This window comes from Microchirus variegatus (genome assembly GCF_963457635.1).
Source record: "Microchirus variegatus genome assembly, chromosome: 3".
In the NCBI taxonomy this organism is placed as follows: Eukaryota; Metazoa; Chordata; class Actinopteri; order Pleuronectiformes; family Soleidae; genus Microchirus; species Microchirus variegatus.
This window is the reverse complement of record NC_139804.1, coordinates 10,170,351-10,193,288: the sequence shown is the minus strand read 5'-3', so window position 1 is coordinate 10,193,288 and position 22,938 is coordinate 10,170,351. Positions and strand designations below refer to the sequence as shown.

General features: G+C 42.2%; 1 protein-coding gene across 1 annotated transcript in view; it reads left to right on the top strand.

The window, feature by feature from the left end:
• Positions 1–22,938, top strand: part of slc4a5a (solute carrier family 4 member 5a) — a gene marked incomplete at its 3' end in the record, with an annotated part of 46,959 nt that overhangs the window by 6,863 nt on the left and 17,158 nt on the right. Inside the window, exons 4-13 of the mRNA XM_083886640.1 lie at positions 1,087–1,209; positions 3,593–3,648; positions 11,712–11,869; positions 11,976–12,063; positions 14,646–14,800; positions 15,112–15,240; positions 16,124–16,298; positions 19,164–19,297; positions 21,277–21,548; positions 22,095–22,099. Coding sequence (XP_083742766.1) covers positions 1,087–1,209; positions 3,593–3,648; positions 11,712–11,869; positions 11,976–12,063; positions 14,646–14,800; positions 15,112–15,240; positions 16,124–16,298; positions 19,164–19,297; positions 21,277–21,548; positions 22,095–22,099 — 1,295 coding nt within the window. The remainder of the gene's footprint in view (positions 1–1,086; positions 1,210–3,592; positions 3,649–11,711; positions 11,870–11,975; positions 12,064–14,645; positions 14,801–15,111; positions 15,241–16,123; positions 16,299–19,163; positions 19,298–21,276; positions 21,549–22,094; positions 22,100–22,938) is intronic.

Here is a 22,938-nt window from a genome sequence, read left to right as displayed (position 1 = left end):
CATTGTTCAAAAAGGTAAAACCTTGGTATAATCTCATGGGGGTACATCATTTTGATCATGTTTTACATAAAGTAAATATGAAGTGGCTGTTTGATTGTACAGTTGTTTTATCCCCAACATAATGCATAAGTTCTGGTCTTAAGGCTCCAAAAAATTTGTCCAAAAATCACATTCTTTTTTAGGTCCCACATAACAACATTCCTAAGTTGATGTTTTTTACACTAATTTTGTTCTCATTCATTACTTCATGTTACAGCAGTTGTACAGCAGAGTAACAGTTGTATGTCACTATGGACAGATGTTAAGACCAGGTCTGAATGGAGCCCAAGATCCATTCAAACTCACCTAATAGGTCTAAAATTCCCTTGAGTTTGAACACTGACAAAAACCATGATTATTCTGTCATGTTTTAAAAATTGCTTTATTGACCTTTTTTAAAGGTTCATGTTACCTTTTGTGTTCACCTTTTAGCATATCTTTTTCATGCATATTGTTAAAAAATTGTACTAATGGACATGTGTATTTCTAGTCCATTTTAAACAACTTGAACTAAAATACTCACCTACGCACCAAAATGTGCTAATTGAAACCCATTCAAATCACTATTTTTGTTATAAAGTAAAAAACATGAATGATTTCCATCAAGATTACGTCATTTTTCTTTTTTTGGCACATGGAGAAAAAAAATGCTTTTTCTGATCAAGGGCACTCCCACTAAACCCCGCCCCCCCTCCACTCAATGTCTATGTCGGTAATTTTGCGTGGGTGAGTGCGTACACGAATGAGTGCATGCATGAATTATAACATGCCATCATGCGAAACGCTGTGCATGCCTGAGATAGAGCAATTCTTACCACCGATTGGTTTATTTCAGGCCCACATATGAGTGTTCGTTATACATATTGACATGGTAAATAAATCAACACAGTCCTGAAGTCAACAAGGCTCATATCCTCCATGGGGAGTGTATTAATATTTGATGAGTTAATTACCGCTGTGGGATTACCTCATCTTATCTCATGGACACTGTAAATACCAAAGCGTCCCCTCTGACTGTGTCTTCTTCTGCTTCCTGTCCCTTGGCAGATCGTAATGTAGGTTCTCGAGGTGGACCAGGACCAGGGTTAGGACCGGGGCCAATGGCTAACTTTAACCGATCCACAGAAGACCTCAGAATGAAACAACAATCTGCCAACTATGGCCACCTGCGTGAGTGATTGCTCTGCAGTATCAGCATCCATGAACCATTCTCCACATAAATTATCCCAGAACTCTTAAGACCCTATAATAGCTCATATTGTAATAATCGGCTCATAATGTAATAAAATCATGAGAACATAACGTAAATTGCCCGTAATGTAATAATGTAACAATTTATTATATTATGAGCCCAACTATATAGAAACTCATAATGTAATAACAGGTCATAATGTCATAATGTGTTTTTTTTGCTACAATAAATGCAAGAAACAATAACTTCTACATTAAAAACTAGGACTGTCAAAAGATTAACATTTTTAATCAGATTAATCACAGGTTAGCTGTGGATTAATGACGATTAATCAAGATTAATTACCATTCGTAAATATGCCAGAAAAATTAAAATGTTCTCTTTATATTGTTGTAGGAACGGAGAGATAAATAAAGTATGTGAAAATATAAATGTAAAGAACAATACAATACTGTAAATAACTTTTAAAAAAACCTATACAAACTTAGTAAAAAATAAACATTACATTGTAAATAATCCACATTTTAATACAATATAAATAAATAGAAAAAATAAAATACTGTAAATAACTTTTTAAAAAACTTTTATTTAATGCATTGCACTGTAAATAACTCACATTATAAACAAAATATAAAGTATAGAAGTTAAATAGTTTTATTGGGGAACTAAACCCACAGCAGGAGAAGCACTGCTTCTACTAGTTAGCACAGGACACAGACAGCAGCTAACATTAGCGTCAGAATGCTAGCTGACGCTAACGTTAGCTGCTGTCTGTGTCCCCGTTAGTTAGACAGTGACTGTTAATGTTATGATTATATCATTATCTGCACCAGTAGCGCCACTTACAACTGTGTGTCTTTCTTTCTTTTTTCTTCATCCTCTTTTTTTTCTTCCTCTTCTAACTTCCTGATTGATAACTAATTTTCCTTCAGCTTCATTTACAACTTGCAGAACGATAACTTCACACAGGTTAACGTGAGGAGACGTGGGGCCCCTTTAGGGAGGTTTCCTACTGAGATGTCATTGCAAATCAACCATTGTTGTTTAGGGGGGACGGGGATGTGGCTGCTCACTGATGCATTTAGGCTCCAAGTGTCGGGAGCCCCCCCTATCGGCTCGGGCTCCCCAAGCAGTTGCCTACCTTGCCTGTTCATAAACTGCACGTCTACCCGTAGCGCGATGAAAGTGAGAAAGTGCGTTGATGCGTTAAAAAAAATGAACGCGTTAATTCCACAAATTAATCATCCTGCGTTAACGCGTTAATTTTGACAGCCCTAATATAATTTTGTTGGCCAGCTATAATGTATGACTTTTGTGGGTTTTTTTTACTTGGGTGTCCTGACAGGTTGAAGAACGTCTGAGCTCAGTGAGCTGGTTTTGTATGACCCCCCATGTCTGTTCTTTAAGTATAGTTTCACAAGTTCCAAAATAGAGTGAATGTTAAATGAACATGTTATGCTGCTTGTATCATGTATTTAATGTACACCACTGTGCAAAAGTTTCAGGCACCACCAGCTCTGTTGTTTTTTCTGTCTGTCAAATTCTGTGATCATTGGAATTTGGAATGAAGTGATGTGACTCAAAGCTGGTTTTATTATAGCGAGCTGTCAATGAGTTTAACTCATGCAACATGTGTATGTAATGCTCAAGCATGTCTTGAATAAACCTGGTGTAAAAGACGTTTTTTACAGCAGATATTTCTTTAAATTAAATAGAATGCGTTTACATGCACACTAAAAAAAACGATTATTATCAGGTTTTTGAGGTTATCTGGTTATTTAAGTGCTCATGTAAACGAAATAAACCAATATCATTATCAGTTTATTGCCATTATCAGCTTTTGAAAAACTGTTTAACACACCGAGGTTTCTGTCAATAATCTGATTCTTAGACACATGTATACAACTTAAACGGTTTATTCCAGCTACCCGATTATTGCCAGTAATTGTTAGTCGTTAGTGTGCATGTAAACGCACTCACTGTAGAACAAACAGGATTTACCAGTAACTAACTAGTAATTAAGGTTCCACTCCAGTATTAACATAGCTTTGTTATTCTTCAAGTGTAAGGGTAGATCACGCTAAATACTTGACACCTGTAGAGGATTTTTTTTTGATTTTTTTTTATGAAATTAAAAAAAAAAAACTGCATACATACTTTTCTGGATGTGTTCCAGTAAAGGGAAATAGGAATAATGATCCTCTATTGTCTAGCATTGCTAGAACAACAATGTTGGCCTAAGACTTCTGCACAGTACTGTATATAAATATGTAAATGTATGTGTATATATGAAATTATCTAAGAGCATGTTCAGTTTACAGTAGTTGTTATTCATGTTACTCTTCCTGTGTTGTCTCCCAGGTCATGCTCAGAGTAGAAGTATGAATGATATTGCAGATACTCCCAGCACAGACCAGGTAAGTCAGTCGTAAATCACACGTCTACTGTACATCTTTACACAGTACATGAATTAAAAAAATGTGTAGCTTTACTTTTATACACAAGACTAAATACAACAACCAAATTCATGCTGCAGTCTTTTCTAATGCATGTGTTTATCTGCACAGTCTCTGGAGAACACACTCATTTCTCACTTTGTTGCTTCCATTATTGTGAGATAACCTATCTCATGTGGAGGTAAGGCATTGTTATGTGGTGAGAGTGAGTTCTGTCCTGAGAGGCATCAATCATTAATTGCAGCTGCCAGAGAAGGTGACAGCTTGTGATGGACGAAGCGTGCAAACACATAACTCACTCATTGTTTTTGGCTGATTGTCATGATATGGCTTAAACCCTGGTGACACATGCTTGAGCAGTTACAAGGGCGTGTTGTTGTTGATGGGATTAGGACACTGGGCTTGTCGACAGAGATGTCGGTATCAAGTGCCTTTCAATTCAATGGATAATATAAAATAACCATTAATGGGAAATTGTTTAGCAGTGTGCAATGTGGGCTGTGAACCTTATTTGTTTGTGCAGCTATGAGGATGTACGAGTGCTGGCTGTCTCAGCTATGAGTGTTTGGATTTTTAAATTTCATTTACAGGCCTACACTAGGTCACATGTGCCAACAGAGAAATGACATTGTGCTACTGTGTATTTGTATACGTGCTGCATTTCCTGTGTCAATATTGAACTGACATTGAGAGAGAGCATGGATCTCATTGTCCTAGTCCGCGTGCTGGGCCCTCACATGTAGCAGCACAGTCGGGCTGCGGGTTATTGGCAGAGCTCTCCTTTGCTGTGTGTTATTGTTATTTTCTGTAGCTTAACTTAATAATGCCATTCCTCTGTTTCCTGTGTGTGGATACATTATGTTTTGGTGCAAAAACACTGGGTTGTTTTGTTCCAAACAGCCACTTATTTTATGATATGACATCATTGAGAGGCAGATAGAGGATACTACCATAAATCCTCTAATATTGGCCTGTATTCCATTAGCGGCCGGGTCTCGCTGTCGGCGGGGGTAAATAAAGGCCGGTCTCTAATAGAGGCCGGGGCTATTATTAGAACCAACGTTTTTAAATGTCTAATTGAACGCAAAAATATACAGATGAGACTGTTTAGCTCATTAGAAAGTCACCAGAGCACTTAAAATATCGCTATAACGTTACGAATCAAAATGCAAGAGACCTGCACTCCTCCAGTCATTCTTGTAGCCATACATTATCCTGCACACCCCTGTACAGCTTATATCGCTTTTAACATTACATCAATGGTAGCCTAATCAAAAATCTAAAAGCAAAGACTATTAGATTTCTTTGCTATACAATCAACTAAACTCTGCTAAACGCATGCAATAGTTGCTTACTGTATAATGGTGAAATAGTTAAATGACAGCTGGAATGCTCCTCATCTGAACAATTATAATCAAAACAAACGATTCATTCATTCATTATAATCCACAACTAACGCGAGTCCTTATTAGGGTTGCCACCTTTCAGAAATGAAAATAAGGGACGCCCCACCGTGGCTCCTCGGGGCCATGACCACCACGGAGCCGACTAATGTAGGACATCTAGGCACGTGTGTTGTAAGGGTGTCAGGGGTTTTTCTAGTAAAATTTCACTATCAAGAATCAAGAATCAAGAATTTTTATTGTCATTATGGGGACATAACGAAATTTTGCAGTGACTCCCGGCTTAAAAGCACACGATAAAATAACAAGATTGACGAAAGACTTAACACTTAAAAGGACACAACAAAATGTAAACTCAACAGAAGACTTAAACACTTGAATCAGACACAAAAATGTAAAACACGACAAAATATATGACTAACAACAACATATAACAAAATATAAAAGTGCAGCTTAGTGCAAGTCCAGTCATTTGTGTAGATGGTGTGTGTGTGTGTGTGTGGGGGCTTAGTTTGGGTGGGGGGTTGGTCAGCAGGGGTCTGTGAGAAGGTGTGAGAAGGAGCGAGAGGGTGCGTGTGGGTGTTGGGTGGAGAGAAGCGATGTGAGTCGTTTTCACTGCAGGGGGGTGATTGCTTTCACAGCTCTGGGGAAGAAGCTGTCCCGGAGTCTATTGTTTTTTGCTTTGATGTTTCTGTACCGCTTTCCTGATGGGAGCGGAACAAACAGCGTGTAGCCCGGGTGTGTGGGATCTGATGCTATCCGTCTGGCCCTTCTCTGGACTCGGGCAGTGTAAACTGAGTCCAGATCTGGGAGACGGCGTCCCACAATCCCCTGTGCTGTCCTCACCACCCGGGCTAGGTTCTTCCTGTCCTGTGCGGTGCAGGTCCCGCCCCACACTGTCACGCTGAGACACAGGATGCTCTCTACAGTGGCTCTGTAAAAGTTTAAGACCAGACCGCTTCAACTTCCTGAGAAAGAAGAGCCGTTGTTGGGCCTTCTTCACCAGGTGTGAAGTGTTCACAGACCAGGAGAGGTCAGAGGAAATGTGGATGCCCAGGAACTTTATGCTGTCCACACGCTCCACCTCCTCACCATGTATGCTGAGGGGAGCGTGTTCAGTCTTCCTGGACCTCCTGTAGTCCACTATGACCTCCTTGGTCTTGTTGGTGTTTAGGACAAGGTTGTTTCCGGAGCACCATTGGGTCAGGTTCTGGACCTCTCCTCTGTAGTGGGTCTCGTTGTTGGAGATGAGACCCACTATGGTGGTGTCATCTGCAAACTTCACAACCATGTTTGTGGCGTGAATGGCAGAGCAGTTGTGTGTGAAGAGGGTGAAGAGGACAGGGCTGAGCACACAGCCCTGCGGCGTGCCAGTGTTGAGGGTTAGTGAGGCAGATGTGGCCTCCCCTATCCTCACCACCTGTGGCCTGTTGGTGAAGAAGTCTCTGATCCAGGAGCAGAGCGATGTTGACAGACCCAGGTTGTGGAGTTTCAGGGCCAGCATGTCCGGGAGAACAGTGTTGAAGGCTGAACTGAAATCCACAAATAGCATCCTAACATAGGTATCAGGATGCTGCAGGTGAGTCTGGGCCGTGTGAAGTGCTAATGAGACGGCATTCTCCGTAGAACTGTTCTCCCTGTAGGCAAACTGCAGGCTGTCCAGCCCAGCAGGGATGGCGTCCTTGATGTACTTCAGGAGGATCCTCTCGAAGCACTTCGTGATGACCGGGGTCAGAGCAACAGGGCGGTAATCATTGAGGCAGGTGATGGTGGTTTTTTTCGGCACAGGCACAATGATGGAGGACTTCAGGCACACAGGGACCGTGGAAAGCTGCATAGACTGATTGAAGATGTCCAGAAAAACTCCTGCCAGTTGGTCAGCACATGATTTCAGGGTCCGATCAAGACGGATGTCACCTGGTGTAGCTCCAGGACGAGAGGCTGATGATGTGTCTCTGTCGGGGAAGGTTACAGTCCTTCTGCTGCTTGGAGAGTCGAAGCGTGCAAAGAAGTTGTTTAAGGTGTCAGGTAGAGTGGGGTCCTGGCTGACCTGCTGGTTGCTTTGTTTGTAGTCTGTGATGGTTCTGATGCCTTTCCACATACTGCGTGGGTTGTTGTCCTTAAAGTGCTCCTCAATGCGCTGCTTGTACCTGTGCTTTGCCAGCTCGATGCCCTTTTTCAGATCTTTCCGGGCCCTGCTATACGCCAGCCTGTCCTCCAACCTATAGGCTGCATTCCGGGCTTTTAGCAGGTGCCGCACTGTGCCGTCCATCCAAGGCTTCTGGTTAGGAAAAACCATGATTGTCTTTGTGGGTAGGACAGCATCAGTGCAGAAGTGAACAAAGGACAGCACAGATGACGTGTAGTCCTCTAGATCAGTGCTTTCCTTGAACACTCCCCAGTCTGTCTGCTCAAAACAATCCTGTAAGGCTGAGGAAGCCTCCTCAGTCCAAACCTGAATGGTTCTGGTGGTGGGCTTGGTCCTGCAGATCAGAGGTCTGTATGCAGGGGTCAGTTCCACAGAGATGTGGTCTGACATGCCGAGGTGAGGAGCTGCTGCAACCTTGTATGCCCCTCGGATGTTGCAGTAAACCTGGTCCAGTATGTTGTAGTCTCTGGTCGGAAAGTTTATGAATTTGTGGAACTTGGGGAGAACAGCTTTCAATTCCACATGGTTAAAGTCCCCCGCCACAATCACAGCCGCCTCTGGATTAGCGTTCATCTGGCTGCTAATCAGGCAGTACAGCTCCTCCAGTGCTAGTTTAGCGTGAGCTCGCGGTGGTATGTAGGCTGCTATGATTATGACAGAGGTGAGTTCTCTAACTAGTTTAAACAGTCTGCACTTCATGACCAGATATTCCAAATCGGGGGAGCAAAAAGTTCCAATTATGCTTGTGGCTGTACACCACGCGTTGTGAATGTACAGTGCCAAACCTCCGCCTTTGGTCTCGCCCGAAGCTGCAGTCCTGTCGGCCCGGAACAGAGAGCGTCCTGCCAGCTCCACCGCTGCATCGGGGATGTTGTTATCCAGCCAGGTCTCGGTAAAAATCGCCACACAGCTGTCCATTCTTCGTGAGACGATCCTCAGTCGAATCTCGTCCAGTTTGTTGGTGAGTGACCTGACGTTCGCGAGGAGGAGACTGGGCAGCGCCGGTCTGTGTGGTTTAGCTTGTAGCCTAGCACGCACCCCGCTCCGCTTGCCCCGCTTTTGTTTACGTTTTCTCCTCCGTCTCCTTGGCCACAAAAGGGGTGTGATGAGAGCCTCTGATAAAATCCAGCTTTGGAGGTGGGCAAAGTCCGGAGTTTTTCCCCAAATCCCATAGTTCAGCCCTACTGTACTGGGTCAATGCCTCAACTATACGTGTTAAAGGTGAGAACACGAACAAAAACATGAAAACAAACATAACAAGCCAAGAGCCTCGAGCCGCTGCGTGTGCCCGCCCCGCCATCTTGGGAATCACTATGGAGAGTACATGGCGAGGGAGTGGAGCGACTGAGCGGTGGCGGGTTGGTGTGGATCATTTGAAAATTTGAGGTAAAAATGGGGCATTCTGAGGCTTTTTGAAGGACCATTATGGTGACTCATGAAGTAAGGCCAAGTAACTCAAAACATTACAGAACTCTGTATTACAGAAAACATCTACTTTGAGAAGCAGCTGGGGGAACACATGAGCATGAAATGTCTTTATTGGCAAGAGCAATATAACTAGGGATGCACCGAAAATCAGGAAACAGTTGGCTGAAACCAGAAAACCGAAATAAGTTATTGTGCTAATTCTGTACCATTGTTTTTTCTTCTTCTACTTTTGTTATGGCAGGGACTGTGTGTGCTTACCTCACTAAAGTCAAGGCATTACAATTATAGTATATTATATTATAGAGTGTGCCCCCTCATCTGGTGCAGACGGGCCTTTTTTTCTGTGCACCGCACCTGCACTGTGGTTTCTCTCTCTCTCTCTGCTGCGTTGTGCGTCGCTGCTGCGCTCTGCGCTTTTCCTCCAAGCGATCTTTCTGACTAGCACGTGAGACTTCAGTCACCGGTAGGCTAACGTTGTTAACCATGGCAGCTGCGGAGCCAAAGAGGAGAGGAAAATTCAACATCAACTTCAAAGAGACCGTGCTGGAATATGCTGCAGAGCACTCTTGGGAGCAAGCTGTTCAACATTTTAACATTGACTCGAAAAGAATAAGATACTGGAAAAAGCAGAAAGTAGATCCAGCCCCGGCAAACAAAAAGAGAGCAAGACTGCCATGAGGAGGGGGGAGAAAAAAGGTTAGCGAGGACACAAAACTCTCTGAGTGGATCCATTCAATGAGGGACAATCGTAACCGAGTGTCGAGAAAAATTATCAGAAACAAGGCTCTACCCTAGTGAGTGATTGAGGTGAGCGATTTCTGGCTAGCAGGGGTTGACAACTGAAACTTGTCGACTACGTGAGCAAGACTGCCGTCTCCAAAAAGATTTCAGAGAAGGACATAATTGCAATGAATGAGACTGTTTGGTTCGATATGGTGTTTCCCACCATTGACGAAAGAGGGACGAAGAGTGTTGCGCTCAAAACAACAGGCTATGAGAAAAGTCATCTCACTGTTGTCCTTGCTGCCAAGGCTGATGGCACTAAACTCAAGCCGTATGTCCTCTTCTGGGGGGCCATTCGTGATGAGTGGTAGGCAAATTCAGTTTTCGCCCACGCCTGCTAGTGCGGGTTGCCTACCACCTCTACTAACCAGGAATTGAGGCTCTACAACATCACAACTCTGGTGATCTCAGGAGGCTGCACCCTGACTGATGCCCGCCTGTGCAAGGAAGAGAACAGACACGCAGCGGGATAAGAGGAGGACGAAGAGGAACTGTATAATAATTAGGGATTCACCGATGAATCTGCCAGTGACCGGAACCGGCCGATTTTCACGTGATCGGCTGCAATCGGCGACCGGCCGGTCAGACAGAAATATTCCGATTTTAATAAGCCGGCACCCGCATCGCGCAGCATCAGCAACACACGTGCACGCGGCTACACGCACATGTAGTAGAGTGTAGGGCTGGGCGGTATACCGGTTCATACCGAATACCGCTTTTTTTTCCGTTATGATATGAATTTTTAATATACCGCCACACCGGTGTATTTGATTACACAACATCTGCGCAGCCGCGGCGCTGCTGTCTGCTTAGCGAGTGAGCGCTCGCTCTGCATGTAAACGTTTCATTAATGTTTATATATTTGTTTAAATCACTGAATGAAGAGTCAGGACCTTAAATCACTTGCACAAAACATTTGATCAGCACTCAGCATTTGTTTGTTTGTCATTTACCTGTGTGAGGAGAGAGAGAGGCATTGTTGGCACGGTTTTATAATGTTTTATTAAAGAAAATATATATCTTTCTGTATGCTGTAAAGTGGTTTAAAAAATTTAAATCAGAATCGGCTAAAATCAGTATCGGCAGGTAAAACTTCTTGAAAAATCGGAAATCGAAATCGGCCCCAAAAATTGGTGCATCCCTGAATTAACTTGTTTTAGAGGCTGGCGTGAGTGATGAGGAGATTACAGGGAGAGATGAAGAGGAGGAGGAAACTGATGAGGATGATTTTTATGGTTTTTAACTAAGTGTTTTAAATGCATTACTGGTATGTTTGCTACGTTTTTGTTAATTTAGCCTGAATTACCGGTATTTGTTGTTGGTGTTCTGTATACATACCATATATTATGGTAACTGTACTTTTTCAATAAATGAACCTAGTATTTTATAGGTTCTAATAGACACACAATCTTGTTTTTATTCATTCAACTGGTAGTCTGTTTTGCTCAAATAGAAATAGAGGCCTGCCTCTAATTCTGGCCTCTAATTCTGGCCTCCTTCCAAAAAAGTCCTGGGCCTAGAGTTACACTAGTCACTAATATTCACTTATGGCGTGTTTTCACTGGCTCGACTCGACTCACCTTGCCTCGGCATGGTTATTTTGTGTTTCTATCAGTGATAGTACCTAATTCCTGGTACTTTTTTCAAGTAGTCGGACAAGAAGGTCAAGTAGGATTTCCTACAACCTGCACACTTCCTGGAGGAGGAGCTAATGTTGCTCCAGAAACCTTTTCTAACAATAAAGTTTTGGTGACTTGGCAGCATTTATCAAGCTTCTGAAAATTCAAATTCAAATGTTTTTATTAATAGGTGATATATATACTATCAATACATAACTACATACATTATTAATAGGTTGCCAATTTATAGGTAGTATTTGACCGACGCAGATTATTCATAAGTGATCAATATCTTCAGTTAGCATTTTCCTCCCTCCTTGTACATATGGTGAATTTATTCATAGACAAACAGCCTAACCTTTGTGGCATTCTGGCTTCTGATTGGATAAATAGCAGTTTGATACTGGAATGGTTTTTCCTAGATTTACTGTCAGAAACTTGTGTCACCGAGTATAAACAGTGACAGTTATCACAATATAAAGCTTTCCAATACAGATTCAAACCGCATTATGTCAGTGCTTCAAGCTTATTCAAAATAAATATACATTTTGACGATTTTGCAGCAAAAATTGTGACACATTATATTTTTGGGGCAAACTCTTCTACCACAAGGTGGCGTCTCACTGTTTTTACTTCCTATAGCTAAAAAACAAATTCATGAAGAAGATCCCTCGAGATGCAGAGGCATCCAACGTCTTAGTGGGTGAAGTGGATTTCCTCAGCAAACCCTTTGTTGCCTTTGTCCGACTGGCCCAAGCCACAACACTCGGAGGCCTGACTGAGGTTCCTGTACCCACCAGGTGAGATCATCTACAGTATCAAACAATTATTTATCATTTAACAGATCCTTTTTTTTTTTACAGACAATTGCCATCGACACCTCACACTTGTTTTGTTGATGCACAGATTCCTCTTTATTCTCTTGGGGCCCCAAGGAAAGGCCAAGTCGTATAATGAGATTGGCCGAGCCATAGCAACCCTAATGGTGGATGATGTAAGTAGCTTCTGCATTTTCAAATATTTGCATGCCATGTCCTTTTTGTCAACAGCTCACTAATGATGTCACAAAAAAAGACAGTGTGCCTTTTTTTCCTAACAAAGCCAGTGTGGTTCAGTGCATGAGTTTTACCGAACCACTGAGAAACCCACACTTATTGTGTTTAAATTACACAAGCGAGTGATGCTAATTGTTTAGCATCTGCTTGACGAGTCAAGGTTAGGGTTAACCCTCCCCTATAATAATCACCCATTGTTTGCTTGTGGTTGCTAATCAGAGTGCTGATAAGATTGTTGTTGTGACTGCAGATGTTGCTGTAAAATCACTAAACACTACACCAGATGGACTTTATAAAATAAGTAGTGAAGAAATAAGAGGCTTGTAAAAAGTGTGCTCTCCATCAGCCTCTTTTTGATTTGGACATTAAAAAACTTAAATAGAAACAGAAATGTAGTCTTCAAAGATTGAATACATTTTTACAATTGAGGAAAGTAGAAATCTTGGGGGTATGTATAACAAATAAGTTCAATGAAAACATTAATTGAATATTGAATGTTACCACAATAAGAGATGGGAGTGACTCAGGATTAGAAATTAGAATATTTGAGGGACAGCTCAGGTTAAACGGTTTGGAAATAAAGTAAGAGGCTGAGATAGTTTGGTGATTATACTTGACAGAGTATGTTGAAGATGGAGCTGGCAGGCAGGAGGAAAAGAGGAAGACCACAGCGAATGGTCATGGCTGTTGAAAAGGAGGACATGAGGACAGTTGGTGTAACAGAAGTGATCAGGAATGAGGCGAGATGGAGGCAGATTATCCGCTGTGGCTATCCCTAAAGGGAGAAGACAAAAGAAGAAGAATCATCTGATCCTGCTTGAAAACACTTTATCTATGTCATCAAGTTACACTTTCACATCCTTTAATGTTGGCCAACCTGTAAGGATTGGTCACGCCTAGACAAAGACACAGGGCATGAGGCACAAGAGTTCACGCAACAAAATCATAGTTTTAATGGACAAACACAGGAGTCAGTTGATCAGACAAGTCAAAACTTGGGCTCCCCTAGAACTCAAAATATTCTTTACAGTAGTGGATGAAAAGATATAAATGTGCATTTTCTTTTACAGACCGAGGGGATAATTTGTGTCAAAATCACTTGGTTTCATTACTTCTATTACATATTTTAAACATAGCCCTCTCAGCCCCTTTTACCTGTTGAAATATCTGTAAAGGGTTGATGCAAACAGTACTTGTAGTATCCAGGTTTTAGCTTCTACCTTTTAACTGGGGGGACATTTTTGTGTCAAAGTCACTTTGTTCCATTGGATTGTGACATAATTTATCGTCCTCTCTGGCCCTTCTAACTGTTGAAATACCCGTAAAGGGTTAGTGCAAATAGTAACATGCAGCATTCCAGCTGCCAAAAAGTGATTTGGTCTCTGTTTCATTGGGGTATGACATATTTTCAACAACAACAAATCCCCTCAGCCACAAGGTAGAAGCCCTAATCAATGTTGGCAACTTGAGTACTGCATTTTACTGTTATCACTAGTTGACTAACTACCCCCTTACACTGTCTAACCACTCTAACATTCACTAACATTGCAGGTGACAGTGGTTACCCACATAGGTTGTGGCTACTCAATAGGACTCTGTTGCATTAGTCCAGACGGTTGGTAATGGTATCAATATCAGAGAAGAGGATATTGCCAACCTCTCAGAACTTTGATCATAACTTCAGTTTTATTGCTGTTGAGTTTGAGTAGGTTGGGTGTCATCCAGGCTTTAATCTCCTCCAGGGTGGAGGGTTTGTAGTGAGGGCTTTTCTATCTTCAAGAAGCTCTTGAAGACCCAGCTCTTCCAAGAGCATTTTCTGTCCTAACACTTACCTTCCTTACCCCTCCCCTTCACAATCTCACCCTCCTTCAGGCCACTGTTCATATCTAGTGGATTTCTTCCAAGACTTCTACAATCATGTAGCATATTCCTGACTTGTGAGTCGCTTTGGATAACAGTGTATGCTAAATGCCTAAAGGTAAATGTAGTGAGATATAGCTGGATGTCGTTAGCATAGTAGTGGCAGCTGAGGCCATGGCAGCGGATGTTTCCTTGTGGATTTTTTCTTGTGCATGAAACTGGCTGACAAAAAAGCAGAACTTAAAACTGGAACACTGACTTCAATTGTGAAACATCATTTGTCTCTTTTAGTGTTTTAATTTGTCTTTTTGTGTTTACTTAACATACAGTTGGTGCAAGCGGCACTCAAATCTATTTCCAGTTATTAGCTGGATTTTAGTCATTCTATAAACTTGGCAGCATAGAGCAAACTACTCCGATACATTTAGTGATTGTTCTCCGGTCCAAAATCAAGTTAGGTTGTTTGTGTGAGAGGAGGAAAATCAATGAATGCACCACAAACCCCTCATGGGAAAAAGATTATTTTTTCCCTCAGGCTGTAGACACCTTTTAATTTCCATTTGAAAAGAAAGCTTAAGACTGATATTGAATTAGGGCTGGTTTTTTTTTCTCCTTTGCTTATTGTCAGTATATGTTGATATTATCACTCTCTTCCTCACAGCTCTTCAGTGATGTAGCCTACAAGGCCAGAGATCGGGAAGACCTCATTGCAGGCATAGATGAGTTTCTGGATGAAGTGATTGTGCTTCCACCTGGAGAATGGGATCCCAAAATCCGCATTGAGCCGCCAAAGAAAGTCCCGTCAGCTGACAAAAGGTTAGAGTTTTATCATCCGCCTCAGTTTACACATAAATAACTCATCTTCTTTGCCTGTGGCACAATGAGCAACCCACAACAAACACGTTAGACCTTGACCAAAATCAACTGCTTTTGTGATAGAATTAGACCCACGGCAATTCCTGAATGAAAGATTAGAGATTAGATCTTAATACACAGTGAAAAGGGCCTCTCCGTGTTATCAGTCAAAGCTTGCAAGCTTCTGAACAAGCCTTCAGAAAACACAAATAGATGAATGGATAGAGCTACTATTTGTTTCGACTTTGTACTTGGTTACCTCCTTTCCGCAGGAAGTCAGTGTTCTCCTTGAATGAGCTGGGACAGATGAACGGTACAGCTGGGGGAGGAGGAGGCCTGGCCGAGGACGAGGCGATGCCAGAGCAGCATGAGCTTGGAGAGGAGCTGGCATTCACTGGACGGTAGGTAGTCCAGGCCATTTGGCAAACTGCTGAGAGGGTTGGGTCAATATTAACCTGGCCCTGGCATATGAAATGAAATGTGAATATGAATTACTCCAAATTTTTGGCAGTGGGAAATCTCACTGCTTACAATAGAAGCAGGCAGCCCGTAATAAGCCCTTTAAATGAGGACACAACGATTAATCCTCAGTCAGGTTAATGCTTTGCTGGCAGTTTTAATTGTGCCTAAACCAACAGAAGCAACAACACTATTATTCCTCATTTAGTGTTGTTTCACAGCAAGAGACATATAATTAAATTGGATTTTAAGCCAGCAGCGTACAACTTTAGGTGCTTTTTGATGTTATTATGCCTCTGTTTGGTCTGTATGAACAGAAAAAAATTTAGATTATTTGGATGCTGTCTGAAGCAATACTATCAGACCTGTCTGAGGGAGGATTTGTGTGTATACACAAGCAGTGCAGGGGCAGGTGGGGACAAGAACCATTTATTCCAAACTCTGTTGTTTGAAAGGGAAGAATTCACTTCTGAAACTTTATATAGGCATTTCATTGTTTTCATCAGTCTTGCTTTACGAGCTCAATGATGTCAATGCTCTGTCTGTCTTGGCATAAAATCATTTCCTGTGTGCAGTGTGGGAATGTTGCCTTTGTTATTGAACACACAATGAAACATCTACCGCCATGGCCTCAATTTGTCAAAACCAAAAACACAGCGTAGGTTTATCTTTTCAAAAAAGTATTTCATCTGACTGCATCTCTGAAAATCAGTGTATCTAGTATCTCATTCATGTCGTCATGGGAAGTGTTGGCTTGTGTTCTCCTGCCTTAGAGAAACTAAAGTGTCCTCTCTTTACCACACTCTCTCTGTGCATGTGTAATAGTTTCTGTGGGGGGCTGTACCTGGACATAAAGCGAAAATTGCCATGGCTGCCGAGCGATTTCTACGAGGGTTTCCACATCCAGTCCATTTCCGCTGTGCTCTTCATCTATCTGGGCTGCATCACCAATGCCATCACCTTTGGTGGCCTATTAGGAGACGCTACAGACAACTACCAGGTATAAATTAGTCACAATAATTAAATTACCACAATATGGTTAGGAAATTCACCAATCAAGTTTTGGAATTGCAGTCATTTATTTAGTAGCAGTAAAGCTTTACAGTCAAACAAAGAAGCAACAGAATTACCTGACAACAAAGTGTATAAAGGTGCACCAGTAAATAAAAAAGTAGAAAGGTATTAAATATTGTATAAAAATCAAAGTTGTATGAATAATCTTAAAATAAAATGTTCAATAAAACACAGGGTACTGAATTTTTCACCGTGAGAATAAAACATTGCTCCCTAAATGTCAAAATATAGCACATCACATTACAGTTATTGTCATATTTGTCAGTTTTTGCTGCTTTTCTTTCTCAAACTCCTTTTTCCTCCGAGAGATACATAAAACTTTCATGTTTATGCTTTTAAATGTATGTCTGGCTCTGTCGGGCGGCATCTTATAGCTTCTGTATAAAGAGCCAAACAGGTGCAGTGCATAAACTCCTCATTACAGAGATGAATGCACCTTTGAGATTCCAGTGGGGCACAAATCACTGGCCCTGGTCAAAAAGAGATGTGAAAAAAAGTATTAATATATTCAGATGTTTTATTCAGATGGTATATTCTACCACATTGAGCAACAAATGAGCTTGTTTGTGTGAGGCAGTGGCAGTGGTGTACTCTTAGAGAATGCTTATGCTGCTGATAAAAGCTCCTATTGGATGATAATAGTCTCACGAACACCGGTGTTCACCAATATTTACAATGGATAACATCATTTACAAAAAGTAAATAATGTTCTATTGATGAAGACCATCGACTATCTTAAATACCTTCCTAAAATACCCATTACATTACATAAAGCACATTAACTAGGGAGCTATTATTACATATTATTTTATTTGTATATGCAGTGAAATGTATGTATTTAGTTTGAGGCTTCTAATTAGTCTAATGTACTTTATGCCACTTTTTAGTTACTCTTTTAACGTTTTTGTTATGTTTGTGTGTTCTATTGCATAAATCAAATCAAATCAAATCAAGCTGTAGACTGGTTTACTGGTTTGTTCTGTGTCAAAGCCAGGATAGCAGTTTCTAGCAGCTTCCTGTCTGTGCTGAGCTAAACTAACCAGCTACTGTCTGCAGTCTTATATTTACCAGACAGATTAGCATGTTATTGATCTCCTCAGCTCACTTTTGGCAAGAAACGAAACAATGCGTGCGTGCATCCGTGTATATGTATGTGCGGAGGTTGTCACTTGGCGTGGTCGGGAATCCGTGGTGAAAACCGTGAAGCCGCTCTTCAGCCCCCTGGGAGAAGGCCACCAGTAACCCAGGCACGTGGAGCGTCCACCGGCCACCCGGGCCAGGAGAGACCCGCAGCCACCAGTCCCAGGGTCAGCTGCACATCCACCTCACACAGGACCAGGGCAGGGAGCCACGAGGTCGGAGCCCAAAGCCCCCCGGAGGGGGCAGGAGGCGAGCACACCACGGGCACAGATCAAATGCCCAGGTGGGTCCTGAGGCCCCAGGTCCCCACACCCAGGGCAACCCAGCCCACCGCCAGAGCCTGCCCAGCTACCACCGACGCCTACCCCGGAGACAACCACACAATTTAACCTCCCGAGGGAAGCAGGCAGAGGCTCACGTAGGGATTCCAGCCAGGGGCCCCCAGGAAACAGGATACGGCAATATCCCGGACCCGCCCCGGGCAAGCCCCCCAGCACAGGCATGGGTCAGAGGCCCAAGGTTCCGTCATGGCGGACCCTGCTTCCCCCCGGTACAGGGACCCACCGTACATCCAAAGGCCAAGGCACCCAGAGCACCGAGCCCACCGAGCGACCGGCTCGCCGCCAAACACCACCCATCCAAGGAGTCATGGCAAGCCACGGCCAGGTCCCCTGGGGCTCCCTCCCCACCATCTACAACAGAAGTGGTGACTAATAATACAGTAAAAAAATAAATCTTATGTGTGGTGTAAGGTAAAAACATTATTCGGCCTTCTCTAAAGTTATCAGCTCCCTTTCCTAAGCACAAGCCTAAACAATTCAGGACGGCGCCTGCTGCAGCTGTTGTAATCACAGCGACCTCGGTATAGCACTGTTGTCTACAGAATTCATTCGTCTCTTCATATTTTCGCTGAGCCTGACCGGAATGGGGCAGACGACTGATGATGCTACTGCTACTCCCCAAGGCCAGCTCCATGTATCAGCAGAGAGAGCACCTTTAAGTATCCTAACTCTGGGACTCACAGGCAGACTGACAGAGGATGCCCAACTGTTAACATACTTGTTTTATGTTTGGCATTGTCTCAGTTCTCCTCACATCTGAGTAGCTTCCAATAAAGCTTTTCAACTTAACTCATCTCTGACTCCAGGAAACTCCATCTTCGGTCGACTCACTAAATAATCAAATCTCCGCAACATGTGGCATGTAACAAATGAATCTGATACACATGTACATTTAAAGTGTACGATGAAAAAGCATGTAAATATGTTGCAGTAACTGCCCAGGAAGTTGTAATCTGTGTGTCATGTGAAGCTCGGATATATAGACAGTGTTTAACCACGCTTGCACTGTTTGCTGTATTACGTTTAGTTTGTCCTGAAGTAAATCAGGTTTTCTATTCCAGAATATTAATTTTCTTTATGAAAAAGAAAGAAACAACTTTAATTTGACTTAAATGCTTGGTTTAAAATAATGTCAGTCATTCTTATGTACACACACTGGCACAGTTGTACACATGAATAATTTGCTTGTTTTGTTGACTCCATCAAAACCAATAGTTCAGTTCAGTTCACTGTCAAACTTAAGGCTCCTGTCTTCCTCGTATGTTTCAGTATAAAATCACCTTCTGCCTTTGATCTGACTCACCAAACAGGGTGTGATGGAGAGTTTCCTGGGCACGGCTCTGGCTGGGTCTGTCTTCTGTCTTTTTAGCGGTCAGCCCCTCATCATCCTCAGCTCCACTGGACCCATCCTCATCTTTGAAAAGCTCCTGTTTGAATTCAGCAAGTGAGTTTTTTCTGAACCCAATGAACCTGCACTTCCTGCAATGCATGATCATCCTGCAGTTTGCATTTCGCCAGATGCTGAAACTAAAACCCAGGCTTGGTGATGTGTTATTTATTAAATAAATAAGATTGTATCACACTTCCCCTGAACAAAACATGACGTATTGTTGTTTAAATCAGTAAATTATTCAGAGTCTTCCGAGCTTCACAGTCTCAAGAAGTTAATGAAGTGGCCATATGTGCAAGTGGACGTTAGCTGTTGCTGCTTCTACAGCGCGTCTATCCCATCCCACAATACACAGTAAATCTAACAGTTGAAAACAGTCAATTTAATGCTTTACATTTATTGTTATTTGGGAAATACAGACACTTACATTGCATTGTTCAAATGTGATATTTATACAGTAAGAGTAAAGCTGTCCAACAGTGTTAAAGTACAAAGTAATGTTATGTTAACACTAAATTAGTTAACTTGTACACAAATCTCTATAGTGTCTTATCAATATTGTAGATAAATTGACACTTTCTGCATTCCTTTTACATTAGAACTCAGAGCTAGTGATGGGATCGGCAGTTCATTTGAGTGTACTGAATCACTTGAATCAGTTCATTAAAATGATTCGTTCAAAAGATTTGTTCACAGAATCGTTCAGTGCTTAGCAGGAGCCCAGTGCCCTGCTATGTGACTCACGTCCTCCCTCAGTGCAGTACGTTCGCACCACGGGTCACTGAGTGAGTGACAGCGCGAACAAGGTTAATGTCCTCAGCCACAGTTCTCCAGTTCTCTGTGTGTCAGTTTGTTCCTCAGCCACAGTTCATCAGTTCTCTGTGTCAGTTCGTTCGCGAGATTCACGTCCACAGCCACAGTTCAGTTCTCTGAGTGTCATTTCGTTCGCGAGATTTACGTACACAGCCACAGTTCAGTCCTCTCTGTTCTCTTCGTTCGTTCGCAAATCATGACTGAGGCAGTGTACTGACAGCGCGAACGAATCACAGCAGCACGGCAGACACAGTTCTTGTTACCAGTCACTCCCTCCCCTCTTGGCGCACGTTGGCTGGCGTCGTTTGCCGAAGATTCACGAGTGAGTGACGGCGTCGGCGAACGACTTCACGAGTGATTCACAGAACGCGGCAGTTCCACTCCCGGCCACCACGGTTGCTGCTGAGCTCAACTGAACTAAGAAAGGAACGAATCAGTTCATGAAGTGATCCCAGTCAGTTCGTTCACTGAAATGATTCGAACGAATCACTCATGACCGACACAACACTACTCAGAGCTAGGAGCCGTAACCCCCCCGGTGTTCACCACATTCCAGCTGAGAAGTTGGAAATACAAACTCTAATCTAGTCAATAATAACCATTTATAGCAATGCCAGTCGATTAAAATGCTGTACCTAGTATTTTCCAAAATCTTGGAGTCCTGAACTTGGTATGTGAGGGTTGCTCCAATTTTCCATGTTCAGTAGATACGAGGTCGGGAGGAGTTTCCTCTCTCGGGAATATATATATATATATATATATATATATACATATATATATATATATATATATATAAATATATATATATATATATTTTTTGTCCATATTGAATTTTTTTTTAATTCAATATGGACATTGCAGTTTAACATAGTTCCAAGACAGAGCATAGAGCTGACTACAAATAGAACACAACATTACTTTCACACTACAGATTTGACTGTGTAGAAGAAGACATCATCCCTTTTGAGGTGTAACAGGTTCATGTTCCCACATGTTATATTTCACAATTGCGCTTGCTGATTAGCGTAGCGAAGTCTAGCCCGCAATTCATGCAAGGTATTGTGGGGAATAGGAATAATATGGGATAATACTGTTTTCACCCTCTTTAATGTCAGGTAATACCCTAACTGTGATTTACGGGCACAGAGGCATGATTGGATGTGTTTGTTTTGTATTCCATGATGCACTCACCACATTTCTCCGACTTTTCCCTCCTAAAGGAACAACAGCATAGACTACTTGGAGCTGCGTCTGTGGATTGGCATCCACTCCTGCCTGCAGTGTTTGATTCTGGTCGCGACTGACGCCAGTTACATCATCAAGTACATGACGCGCTTCACAGAGGAAGGTTTCTCCAGCCTCATCTCATTCATCTTTATCTCAGACGCCATCAAGAAGATGGTGGGCTCCTTCAAATACTACCCCATCAACACTGACTTCAAGCCCGACTACGTCACCGCCTACAAGTGCGAGTGCCTTGCCCCAGACCCGGGTGAGTTCATTCCTTGACTCGGGGCGATGGAAGTGAGGGTTTTGATATCAAAGTCACGTCGCTGATGAGGGTGAAATCTTTCTCCTGTTCAGTTTCCTTTCATGAAATCTTTATAGAGGAAACTTATATGGTCACACTTAAAGAACAAATGATGAATACTGACCATTTTACTTCAGATATTAAACCTGCAGGCAGCACTGACCATGGCCTTGCATTATTGTACTGATGTCACACAGATGTCAGCAGTTTTGCGTCATCTGATCATTGAACTCTTTCACCAAGGGCAAATTTTAATTTGCAAGTGAACAATCATGGGTGGCCTCACATTCTACACTGTTCACTGTAAAATTGCAAAAGTTGGCTCAGTTTTTGAGAGTTTGGTGACAATTGAGCAGAAGAAGATTATGTTTAATTAGTTTTACAGATTTGAATAAAAAACAGTTATTTCATAATGTGCACAGCATTTAAATGAATATAATGTTTATTTACATTTTGCTGTGAGTTGCAATTCTGTAGCACGTATGAATGATTTTGAAATTCAGACAGTTGCTGTAGCGCCACCATAACATCCGTGTAGTGCAGATTTGTCATTTATTTTGTGTTGTTTTCTTCCACCGTCTCAGTCCATCAGTCCACAGGCACTGTCCCAGGTGATGGTTTGTCAGAAATTTCCTGTGATTTTTCTTTTTCCAGTTATTTTCCACAGCCTCCCCAAACTCCTCCCGCTCTGTTGCAGAGCACTGACAGCACTGTCAGCACCTCAGAATCTAATTACGCTGCCTTGCTGCTTAGGAGCCTTTTGACTTCCTAACTTGTGATGTTGTTGCGTCACAGTGTTATGAAAATGATTCAGCTTAACTTCAGTGCTTTGCTGAAACCAATCAGTCCATGATTGTCTACCGCTTTATCCTCAACACGAGAGTCGCAGAAGGGCTGGAGCCAATCCCAGCTGAAGCAGGGCAAATATACACATATAGACACATGATATGTGGTATTTTGATGTGATATGATTAATTTTGTCAAAGGAAATATAAAATCATAAAGATTATAATTTATTTTAGCCCTTGAACAAATTAATCATAAATTAATCATAATGCTGTTTTGGGTAATGGTCGCATTCACACTGGCCTCACATATCCTACTTTTGGCCTCATGAACTGTAAATTCCTTCCAAGTCAACATGCAAAATGGCTGAGATTATGTCCATTTCCTGAATACAAGGAACAGGCTCAAATATAATCTATCAGCTGGTATTAGGTAAAAACTGGAGGGTTCTCAAAACTCTCAAATAATATTATCTGATAATCAACATTTAACAATTCATGTCTATTAAACAGTGAGCCGTGATGGAAATGAACCTTGATTTTAAGCATCAGTTATGATGATAGTA